Source organism: Juglans microcarpa x Juglans regia, chromosome 3S (genome assembly GCF_004785595.1).
Source record: "Juglans microcarpa x Juglans regia isolate MS1-56 chromosome 3S, Jm3101_v1.0, whole genome shotgun sequence".
Taxonomy (NCBI): Eukaryota; Viridiplantae; Streptophyta; class Magnoliopsida; order Fagales; family Juglandaceae; genus Juglans; species Juglans microcarpa x Juglans regia.
The window spans coordinates 25875490-25888197 of record NC_054599.1 but is presented as its reverse complement, the minus strand read 5'-3'; the positions used below and the strand labels follow the sequence as shown (position 1 = coordinate 25888197).

At 35.8% G+C, this 12708-nt stretch overlaps 1 protein-coding gene across 1 annotated transcript; it reads right to left on the bottom strand.

Moving 5' to 3' along the window:
- Positions 1 to 188: 188 nt before the first annotated feature.
- LOC121258546 (potassium transporter 7-like) lies at positions 189 to 12043 on the bottom strand. The gene is made up of 10 exons (XM_041160081.1): positions 11429 to 12043; positions 9987 to 10215; positions 9538 to 9786; positions 8794 to 8844; positions 8184 to 8444; positions 3907 to 3959; positions 3620 to 3734; positions 3155 to 3409; positions 1485 to 2007; positions 189 to 1041 (listed from the first exon to the last, which is right to left on the bottom strand). Exons 1-10 carry the CDS (start codon positions 11693 to 11695, stop codon positions 501 to 503), a joined length of 2544 nt encoding a protein of 847 aa, XP_041016015.1. The 5' UTR covers positions 11696 to 12043; the 3' UTR covers positions 189 to 500.
- Positions 12044 to 12708: the final 665 nt, after the last annotated feature.

Genomic DNA, 12708 nt, shown 5'->3' with positions numbered 1-12708 from the left:
AGTTGCAAAAAAAGTTCACATCTTGTGATTGATTGATGGATACATCACATAAATTGGACGTCACCCCATAGACCAAGTAAATTTATGTACTCAGGTCATTACAAAAGCAAAAAATTATGCACTCCAGATATGATGTGATGTCTACAGCTATGTCAGTCCGACGCTATTAGGAGCAAAACAATTTGAAGTGGAATTATGTCATGATGAATGACATTTATACATCTTTGAGATTGTAATTACAAGAGTTGATATGGTACAACCCAATAAATAATACAAAAGCTTTCCCCGATAGGGTAGGTGACAAAAAGTTTCTACCATTGGTAGATCCAAAGTGACCAGGCATAATCACGAGAACAGTGCAAAAATGTGGACATTCAAGAATCTAACTAGAATCAAAGGCAGAGCATTCCAGAGAACCCTGTCTGAACCACAGGCGCCTGTGTCAACTTCCGGTGTCGAATTGATTGAGATTTTCCTTATTTTAGTTCCAAAATCCACTGTCAAACCATGTATGTCATGCCCACTTGCATTAGATGTGATTGGGGCACGCTCAAATTCGCAATCCCGGTTCTGCAGTTCTTTCTCAAGAAAGCATAAAAGTAGTTTATGACTAGCTTCTTAATAAACCACGAATCTTTCCTAGCTCTAATATCACCATGACCAAGAAGATAAACTACCCCGGATTCTTTAGCCCTGTGTAAAAAAGACAGCTCTCTTTCAAGACTCTGCTCTGCATCAGACCCTGCTGACTCTGTAGGAGGTAGTACTGGTCTCACCTCCTCTGATGTGCTTGCTTCCAAAATGGGCTTGCTTGACTCATTGAACTCAGCTAGGAGAGGAACACCCAGTGAGTAGACACTCCCATTGGGAGCTATAAGAAGCCTTGAGCCAGATGAATAGTCTTTAGAGTCTGTATCATCATCCCTATCACTCTCCAATGATCGTTCCTGAGCTTCACGGCGAATGAACTTCTCAAGGCTCTCAATTAGCAGCTGCTCAAAAGTCTGGTGATTTTCTTTGCGAACATCTTTATAACCATACCTGTTGATGTGATTAAATGCACTTGTAAAGTTATTGTGTAAGAAAACATGTAAAAATAAAAATAAAAGAGAACAGAATCCAATCAAATAAAGCATCGTATCAAAATACTGTCAAGATGCCACCTCATTCCTTGGGAGTCAATAAAAGAAAATTGATTCTGTATATTTATGAGTTGGTCAATTCTAGAACACGGATTCGAAATGTAAAGAGCTCACAAAGAGTAGTAAGAAAAAATGAAGGTATTGAATAATCTCCTTCAGTCAGTTTTAAGGCACTACTCCCCCAGCAGTTGAAGGAGGTGACTTTACCAGAGATGATTCAACCATTTGGCTTCTAGATAAGGTAGGTCAAGGATTAAGGTTCATAATAGGTTCAACGTTACATGATAGATTTCACTCACCCTAACAAGAAAAGCGCTCAACTAGCAGGAACCTGCAATTTACCTGGCAATGCAACGAAATATATGGTAGCTCTTTGGGCAGACACGCCGGAAAAGGAACCTTTCACTCTGAGGCACTACAGGAACCGGAACATATTTTATACAGACAAAGAGTATCATCGAGTGGATTGCCGGGAGAGTTGTCAGAAAATGGCCAAAAATAGCTGGTATTCCCCTCGCCAACTCATTGTAGAGTAAACCTATACCAGGAGCTCTGATTGTGCCAAGATTGCAACCCAATTCCCTCATCAAATCCATTGATAGCTTTTGCTTTACTTCTGTTTCATACTTCAGTTTGCTTCCATAATTCCAGATATACATTATCAAAAACATAATTACAGCAAAAACTAATATTATCCAACTTCCATCTGTTAAACTCCATAAAACTGATGAGAAGAAAGTCAATTCTAACCCCAAGAAAAATACCGCAAAACTCAGCACAATTGCAATGTTTATCTGCCATATAAGCAGCATAACAATGGTTACTAAAATTGTTGTCATCATCATTATTCCTAACTCAGCAATTCCTGTAAAAAAAATTAAATATCAGAAAGGTCAAAAAGTTTGTTAACTAGTTTGTACAAGTTAACACGGGAAACAATACTTTTTTATAGGAAATAATTCTTTATTGATAAACGTAAAAGGCGCAACTCAAGTATACAGGGAGTATACAAGAAGACACAGGAAACAATACTAAGATCAGGTAAAGAAAAAATTGGAAGCATAAACATATTTTCAAATTTATATGCAGCGTCGTCATTCATGTATTGCAAACATTTCCTGTACATTTACTAAGGCCCCAATTCATCTTTCACCATTTATGCAATAGAGTTCATTTAAGGGGCACCAGTATATCTAGTGGAATACTGTGGAGACTCTTAAATGAGGAACCAATAACATCTGAAATGATTTGTTATACCATCAGGAAAAAGAAAATCCCTTATTCTGTGAGTAATCTTTGTAATTTCTAGAAAAATCATCAACTTCTATATTGTTTTGGTGCCTCAAAATGGTCCAGAAAAAAAAGGGGGGGGGGGGGGGGACTAGCTTGGTTTGGATACAAAAAGCATTTTATTTTATCTCATCTCATCTCATCATTACAACTTTTCCAAATTCCCACACAAAATACAATAAACAATTCAACTTTTTCAAATCCCAAAAGAATAATAATATTAAAAAATAATATTTTAACAATATTTTATTCAACTTTCAACTTTCATTTCAACTCATTGTCCAAACCTCCCCTAATAAATCTAGGCATAATTCCAAATCTAGCATTAAGGCCTAGCTATACAGAAGGAAAACAAAAAAAAAAGTGAACCAAACAAGTGCAAGGCACACTGCCAAGTCTAGCCCAATATCAGCAAGCCATAGAAAAAAATAAATATAGAAAGAAATCATGTGTATCCATCCCTAAACATAGAGTTTCCTGAAATAACAATGCAAAAGAAACATCTTTTGAGTTATCTACTTCACCTAAAGTCAAACAAAGCACTACAGCAGTTGGTACAAAGCACTTCTCTAGACCATCAGCAATCTATGCAATTATTAAGCAATTTGAAGCAGAAGCCTTGCAAGGAAAATAGAGCCCATATTCAACCACATACAAAGGAAAAAACCATAAACTGAAAAGCAATTTAAAAAAAAAAAACAAAGGTAAGGAAGAAGTATTACCATATGCATTTCCAATCTCATCAATGCTTGAGATACAATAGACAAACACCAGGCAAACTGCCAGCAAAAACCAGTTTATGATAGGGATATAAATCTGGCCCATGAACTTCCGAGAAGTATGAATGATTTTTAGACGAGGGAAACAACCCAGTGCAGTCGATTGTTTTATACAAGAAAATGTGGCCGTTGTCATTGCCCGACTGGCAATTAATGCAGCAACGTTAGCAATGAACAAGACCGGCCAGAAAGCACCACCTATAGACAATATGATCTCAAGAATTAAATTACTTTTACTTGTCAGTATGCAAATAAAATGTTTCAAATGAGGGTAGAAGTTTAACCCAAATCTAGCACATAAGAGTTATTTAAGCAAGTATTACTATAGGTCCTGCAAAATACAAACAGAATCCACTTATAAAGCAACCATATAGACCTTATTGGTTTCAGATAAATGGTGAGGCTTACTTGGAATTGAAGAAAAGAAAGCTTGCCCGGTATCAGCATGGTTTTCCATAAGGTATGCAGCTTGACCCAAGTAACCCAACAGAAGGCAAGGCAGAACAAGAAATACAAATGTAAGCTGCAAACAACCACTATCATGAAAATCAGAAGTGTAGCTAATCAAAATACCAATTGACAGTAACAAAAATTAACTAGAACATGTTGTCACTGCTACGTATTAATGCAAAAATGTAAGAGATCTCAAATATGTAAGAAATCTGATCCAGGAACCAAGTCTCTTGCTTCTTTACCTGAACTGATCGCACAGAAAAGTAGCAAAGATCTGCAAACATTGCTTCAGAACCTGAAAAAATACATCATCAACAAGATTAAAATAGCCAAGTGATAAAAACTATGATGACCATTAGCGGCAAATTGCACATTCACCCGATCTGAATTAAGGCACAAAAACGATTCATAATAGTATAAAGTTTACTAATTCCATCAGCATTTTACTCCATGCATTATGGTGAATGATGCAAGACATACATAATTCCTGTCTCAAAATTGTTCTGGCAAGAGACAAGGCATGACCCATAGTTTTGTTGTGATTCTATCATTCTATCAAGTGTCTTGTTGTTACTCGTGCGGAGGAAAAAACTTCAGATGGCTATCGTTATGTCTTTCCCATACATATTTGCCCAGGAATTTTTTTTGACCAGTAAAAAAGAAACTTTAGTAACGAGAATAGGCATAGCCCAAGAACACAGGACATATACAAGAGCAACACCTATGCATGAAACATTTGCACAGGAAATTACTAAAACCGAACTACAGAGTCAAATTTTTAAGTATTCATATTTTCGGATACAAAGGCTGAATCCCCAGGGACAAGTTAAAATGTTCACTCGTTATTTCTTTCAATCCATGTGCTTGCTGATGTGATGAAAATCCTTTCTCCAAATTCATATGCCCAAGTAACCACTTCTATGTGACTAGAATGAAAAATATTGGATAAGAGGCATATAAACTCGTAACTTTAGCATTACATGACGGGCCAGTTTTGAGCACCTATCTCAGGTACGATGAATTCTCAGTTTCCACATTCTATCATCCAGCAGGATTCCTCTTTTCCATCAATGTACGAACCTAAGCATCTCCTCTCCCATTGTAAACCCTAGATTCGCATGTCCTAAGCTTCACTACATAAATCCAAAATGTTGGCAGATTTCCAAATCTGTCCCAAGTCAAAATACTTATACCTGCCCAGCTTCCAAAAAATCACTGCATGAAATTATTTAGTCTTCATTCAAAAACGCAGGGGATAAATCTAATCACCGTCTCTCATAGTTTTTTCTATCGAAGTTTAGGTCAACATGCCACACATTCCAGCGACAACTGTTCTTAAACCCCTTGAACCCACGGGATAAATAATTACAACAAATTAATCTCTACTATATATATCTAATTTTTGTTTCTTTAGCTAGCTAACTTATCAAATATCATTAAATGTTAAGATATAAAATAAATAATAAAATTTATCTCTTCCTATCAGCTTAATTTGAGCAATTGGTGATTTTCATATAGTATCAAAGCAGAGGTCCTGAGTTCGAATCCTAACTCTACTCTCTATCCCATTTAATTAAATATTCCACGTGTTGGGCCACCCATTGAAGTGGAGTTTGGCCCACATGTGAATGAGTGTTAAGATATAAAATAAATAATAAAATCTACTTCTAAGAATCAGCTTAAGGTTTTGGGACAATTGGTGATTTCACATTAAATGACCCAAAAAATCCCAACTGTATCACACCATAAGGTGATGCAGACTTTTTTAATAAATGGATTGGGGCAATATGAATGTTCTCTATCCAATTCTAACATAGAACTATTAGGACAGACAATAAAGACCAATTATGTGAGGTTTGGATAATAAGATGAGATGAGATGGTTTTAGATGAAAGTTGAATAAAATATTGTTAGAATATTATTTTTTAATATTATTATTATTTTGAGATTTGAAAAAATTAAATTGTTTATTATATTTTGTATGAAAATTTAGGAAAGTTATAATGATAAGATAAAATGAGTTGAGATGAATTGGAGTGATTCTTGAATCCAAACCAGGCCTAAAACAATTTCCTTCATTGAGACAATGGAGAAACCAAAAACACTAGTAGAATCCAATTTATGCACGTTTTACAAGTCATATCAAAGGTGTTAGCTAATCATATGAGTTTGGTGATGGACAAACTCATTTCCAAATATCAAAATGCTTTCGTTCGGGGTCAGCAAATTTTGGATTCAGTTTTAATAGCAAATGAGTATTTGGACAACCGGTTAAGAGAAGGCATACCGGAGGTCCTTTGCAAGATAGACATGGAAAAGACTTATGACCATGTGTGTTGGGACTTTCTCTTGTATATGCTTAAAGATGTGGTTTTGGAGATATGTGGTGCGAATGGGTTAAATAGGGTGTTTCAATCGCTCTGTTTTTGGTTTTAGGAGTGATTTGGATTTAGAGATGAGTTGAGATGGTTTGTAAATAGTAGAGTAAAAAGTTGAATTATTTATTATATTTTGTGTGAAAATTTGGGAAAGTTGCTTTGGGATTTGAAAAAGTTGAATTGTTTATTATATTTTGTGTGGGAATTTGAAAAAGTTGTAATGATGAAATAAGATAAGTTGAGGTGGGCTTTGAATTCAAACGAGCCCTAGTCAATGGAAAATCTTGTGATTTTTTTCAAGCTTCAAGGGGCTTGAGACAAGGGGATCTGCTTTCCCCTTTCCTTTTTGTTATAGTAATGGAGGCATTGAGTCGCATGGTGGAGGCTGCCGTAAGGGGGGATTTCTTGTTGGTTTTTCAATGGGCAACAATGATAATGGTGTCAATTCCTTTTCTCACTTACTATTCGCGGATGATATGCTTATTTTTTGTGATACTATTAGAGACCAGATTCAAGCTCTAAAGGCGATTTTGTTGTGCTTTTAAGCTATTTCGGGACTCAAGGTGAACTTGGGGAAGTCGGAAATAGTGCCGATGGTGGATGTGAGTAATATTGCTTCTCTAGCAGAGTTGTTGGGCTGTAAAATTGCCTCTCTTCCTATGAAATATCTTGGACTTTCCTTAGGGGCGTCATTCAAAGCAAAGAGTATTTGGTATAGTGTGGTAAAGAAGATTGAGAAAAGATTATTGGGGTGGAAGCGGTTATATCTATCAAAAGGGAGAGATTAACGTTTATCAAAAGTGTCATCTTCAATCTTCCCACTTACTATCTTTCTCTCTTCCCATTACCGGTAGGTGTGGCAAACTGGATTGAAAAGTTGTTTAAAGCTTTCTTGTGAGGTGGCATGGGGGAGGAAATTAAATTTCACCTTATGAGTTGGCAAAGGGTGAGCTATCCGATTGTGAATGGTGGTTTAAGGGTGCGAAATTGTGCGTTTTTAACAAGGCACTATTTGGAAAGTGGTTGTGGAGGTATCAAATGGAAGGGAACTCGTTGTAGAGAGAGGTTATTTGATCACAAGTATGGTAGTGCGTGGGGGGGTGTTCTAAGGAGGGTAGAGGGTCTTATGAAGTAAGTCTATGGAAATTTATTAGAAAATTGTAGAACACTTTTGAAAAACATATTAAGTTTGAGGTGGATGATGGAGCAAGAATCTGCTTTTGGTTCGATGTTTGGAGTGGGGAGAGCCCTCTTTCCACTGTTTTTCCAGTTGTATTTAATTTTAACTTGGCTAGAAATTAGCAAACTGCAGTTTCAGAATTGTTGTGTCGTGCAAATGGGACGGTAACTTGGAATATCACTTTTACTATAAATGCTCAGGATAGATTTTTATAGCTACTTGTATTCAGCAAAGTTACGAGGCAATGGGGGTAACCGTATGTTGTGGATTCCCATGGGGAGAAAAAAATTTACAGTTAAATCTTTTTACAAGGCTTTGACAATCCAACAGCCCACATTCTTTCCGTGGAAGAGCATTTGGAAGGTTTTAATGCCGTCTAAAGTTGCGTTTTTTACTTGGACAGCTGCACTAGGAAAATTTTGACGGTTGATAATCTAAGAAAGCGCAGTATGGTGGTCATAGAATGGTGCTACATGTGTAAAAGGAATGGAAAATCGATAGATCATTTGCTTTTACATTGTGAGGTGCCTGGGGAGTCATGGGCTTGGTATCCTTAGTAGAGCCAGGCTAAGTTGGGTAATGCCTAAGAGTATGGTGGAACTACTAGCTTACTGGAATAGGAGGCATAATAGTGCTCAACTGGCAGCAACGTGGCAAATAATACCTTTGCGCTTAATGTGGTGTTTATGGTCGGAAAGGAATGATAGGTGTTTTAACAATAAGGAACGTGCAGTGGAGGAAATCTGAAATTTATTTGTATTCTCTCTTTTACAGTGGTTTTCTGCTATTGTATTGTAGGGTGGGAATGTTCATAGTTTCTCTCTTCTTTCCAGCTTACTAGAATGTAATTAGGTGTCTCGCTTTGTATAATTCATGTATACTTGGGCATTGCCTAATTTCATTTTATTCAATAAAGATTCTTATAAAAAAAAAAAAAAAAAATTCCCTGACTAGGGTTTACCTGTTGCACACAAGAGACAACCCCCAAGAGAATACCAAGCCTTAGTTGAGTTCCTCTTAAAGAAGTAATAGATGTGAACAGGATTAAATGCCATCAAGACACTGCTGTCATATTTAACAAGATTGTAAATTCCAATGCCCGCAAGAGAGCAAAACCAAATGAATAAAGCAGGGCCAACAGCAAGTCCCACTTTACTTGTCCCAAACTTCTGTACGCTGAACAAAATCACAAGAAAGGCAATGGAAATCATCAACACTTCATCTGCACCAAAAAAACAAATATATATTACCCAAAACATCGCTAGTTTGCCTTGATAAGATATTGAAATTTTCAATGGCCACAGATTATATGCATAAGTAAAGAGAAAATTTGAAAAGTTCTAAATGGGAAAAATTCTTGATTAATTCACTTCAAAATATTTCTTTCATACATAACTAAAACTTATGAACCTGAATTTATGATCTCTCACTCCACCCTTATTTATGGCGGCACGTAATGCCATTTGGCAGTATGGTCATTTGCTTATTGACTATATGGCTAACAAAGAACAGGAAATTGAACAGTCACGAAATAAAGATTTGCGGAATTATATAACAGGTGGTCACATCACCTTGCTCAATTGAATCTACTCCAACTTTAAGACCACTAACCGCTGACGTTACTGCAATTAGGAAAAAAACCATGATCAAATGTTTATATAGTAACAACTAGAACTGCGGGATAAATATGCAAACCCACTCTTCACAACCTAATTGACATATAAAATATAGGTAAAATACACAAACTCCTCTCAAACTACCATACAATTTTCAATGTCCCCCGTACTTTAAATTTTGGCAATGTAACCCCCCCCCCCCCAAAAAAAAAAAAAAAAAAAACTACCAAGCAATTATAATGCACCCACTTTTCTACATACAATTACAAAATTACCCTCATAAATCAATGAAAAAAAAGAGAAATCCTAAAAACAGGTTCATTTGTAAATTAGAAAAAAGAAAAAGCAGAAAAACATCAAACTAAAAATTAGAATTTGGCACAATTAAAAATACTGTTGATAAAAAACTTGAAAATTAAAAAACCAAAAAAGAGAAAAATATATGAAAAATATCATAAATTATAAGATTTGTTGGCTTTTGTACAGGTGTGGATTGGAATTTTTTGGCAGATTGGGGAGACACTGCAAATTGCATGATAATTTTTTTATAAGTAAAAATAAACGTTAAACACTTGCACAGTATCATGTAAATTGCATGATAATTTGAGGGGGTTTGTGTATTTTCCATTAAGATTTTTTCTTTATTTTAATAATAAAATTGGCAAGTTGTCCAGAAGCTTAAAGGAAATCAGGAAGGACCTGACATTGCTGGTGTAACAACTGCATCAGCTATCACCATAGATGTACCAGCAAGTACCAACATCAAAAGAAGCTTTTTCATAGCCAGTGAAGTCTCAAGTCTTTCCTTGATTTTTAGCGATCTCTCCAGCTCAGGGGATGGCACCTTTAACCCGAAGCTTGATATCCGTGTATCTGATGGAAGTTGATTTGGGAGAAGACTAACCTTAGCATGCCGACATATAAGCGAGTACAATGCAAAAGTACCACCTGCAGCAGTTAAGTGACAATATAATACAAATTATTATTAGAAAAATTCAGGCGAATGCCAATGCACACACCCAACACTCACACCACATCTACTAACCCAATACAACACCCATATGAGAGAGAGAGAGAGAGAGAGAGAGAGAGAGAGAGAGATGGTGATGGTGACGGTTTCATGTTTCAGTTTGCAACATTCGGCATACCTTCACCATCATCATTGGCCCACAGAACAACCAGTACATACTTGAAAAGGGGGATCAATATTAAAGTGTATAGAACTAGTGATAATGCTCCAATAACATCTTCATTTCCATTAATAGGTGCTTTGCTAAACATGACGCTGAAGGTATATAATGGACTTGTTCCAACATCACCAAAGACAACCCCAAGGGTCTGAAAAGCAAGTGTAATCTTCTTTCCCACACTGAAGTCCTGCAATTATATTTACATAATTAATAAAATATGCCCAGACGCTTTCTATTAGTGGCCTATGCAAAACAACTAGCGTAGGATTATTTCATTCCTCCTTTACTAGAGTAGAGTGCAAGATCACAGTAACATGCGCTGACAATATTAATTAATAAAAAATACATTGCGCTGATAATATTATCAATTTATCACCATATATTTTTACCAATTGTTTTGCAAGGCTCTGATACAGATAAAAAAAAATAGCACACCCAATAAACAGGAAATAAGTGCATAAACAGGTAGGCCATAGGTAATCATGACTGAGCTATTAAATCAATCTTCTGTCTGAGCAACTATTTCCAGTCAATTTACAGGCTTCCAACCAACAAAAAATGATATAATAGATTATAGAGAATAATTTAGTTATAGATATGTATAAAGTTATTTTACACTGACCCACATTTCACAAACAATTATGTATAAAATTTTCCAACCAATCAATCGAACATGTCAATTAAATCCCTAAAAAGTAGTTTTTTTTTTTTTTTTGGGGGGGGGCGGGGGGTGGTTGGAGTATAAAAAGCCAGGATAATTGATCCACCAAAGATCCAGTGGCTAGGTTGGCATATATCCTTTTGTACTTTATACTTAGTTGAATTTCTAATTCAAGCGTTACCAGAACTTAAAATCATTGAATCGTTCTTACATCTGAACCAAGTAATAAAGTCTTGTACAATTAAAAGATCTAGACGACCAGATCTCTAATTTATTTATATTAATTATTCAGAACATGTCCAAAACATCAAGCAAATTTTGATTTCCGACAAAAAGGAAATGAAGGTCGAGTTAGCCATTCCTCATTAATCTGCGATAGAGAGACAGTTTGCATAGAGTCTCAAAACCCCATAAATTAATGTCACCTTAAAGGACATAAAACGGTGGGGATGTTTGATATAAAATAGCCGCGATATATCTCTAGTGAACCGTCAACAACTTAGAATTTCCCCAATCCATGAATTTATGAATTTACTTTACCTTCATTGAAACAGTAACTCCTTCCAGTAAAGTAAACCAAGAAAAGTATTAACCATAAGATTCGAAGTTCAATCATCTTTTCTCAGAAGCCAAACAGTCACTGAGACCAAAAATGGACCTAAAGAGACAAAAGTTAAAGGCACATTCGCTCGAAGTACTTTAGCCAAAAAATCACATCCAATAGAGCTCCGGATACTACCTGGTGCTCATTTCTGTGCACGCCAGGAACCTCGAGGGCCTCGACATCGAAGGAGTCACGACGTGGCCCAGTACGAATCAGTCTCTGCTCGGCATTATCGTCGTCGTCCTCTGAATCCAACAAGGCAGATGCCGGAGATCGATGTGAAAGGTCGTCTTCGTCATCGATCTCCGAGTCGTCCTCGTCCTGGAAAACCCACCGCGATTCGGTCGAGTCCATCGAGGTCAGGCCTCCTCCATTGATCTCCGATCCACCCTCCTCCTCCATAACCTTGCCAAACCGCACTAGAAGCCAGAATCCAGTTTTTCGGATAACACTGAATCGACAAGTTAAGGAGATTGAGGAAGGGTGTTTGGGTGGGCAGACAGGGAGGGAAAATTAAGGAAAATTGGGGTTTGGATGGTTGCTTTTATAGGAGGTCGTTGTATGGTACCATATGGCTACGGCATGTAGAAAGGAGTGTTGAGCTTTGGGATCACGGGGCGCGGGGCTCAACGGAAAGGAAGATCCTGTGTCGGCACTTTCTACGTTAATTAAACAGCATCGTCTTTTTTTTGTCAAATCACGTTCTGCCGCCATAATTCTAGTTTTTTTTGTCGAGTTGCATCTGAATGATCAGATCTTCGAATTATATCCAAATTATCTTTTTTTTCTTTATTTATATTTAAGTGAATGAAAAAAATGAACCGTTTGACAGCACAAAACCATAGAAAATAAAATTGTCGTTTTGATGAGATTATTATTCATCAAAATAGTTTTGACAAATAACAAATTGTTGTGTATTTATAATATCCATAAAAATATATGATTTGGTTGATTATTAAATTGTGAGAGGTGATTCATCATCCTGCTGGGTGGTATTGATTCAAATCTCACTACAATTCATCTCATTTTATTATTACAATTTTTTTAAATTTTTACACAATATATAATAAATAATTTAATTTTTTTAAATCTTAAAACAATAATAATATTAAAAAATAATATTATAACAATACTTTATTATACTATTTACAAATCATCTCAACTCTTCTCTGAATCTAAAACACCTCGTGCAAGAATAAAATATATTCCAATTCTTAAATGAATCTATCATTTTATTTGGTGAAATAAATAGTATTGCGTGTACTTACAATTTTACGTATAATATTTAATTTATTAATTTTTAAAAAAATTTAAATTTCATAATTTTCGATATATCACCACGTGTTGTTATTTAAATAACAATTATAAATACAAATAACATTTTCTAAGAGGTACGCACCATTCCATTCTATTAC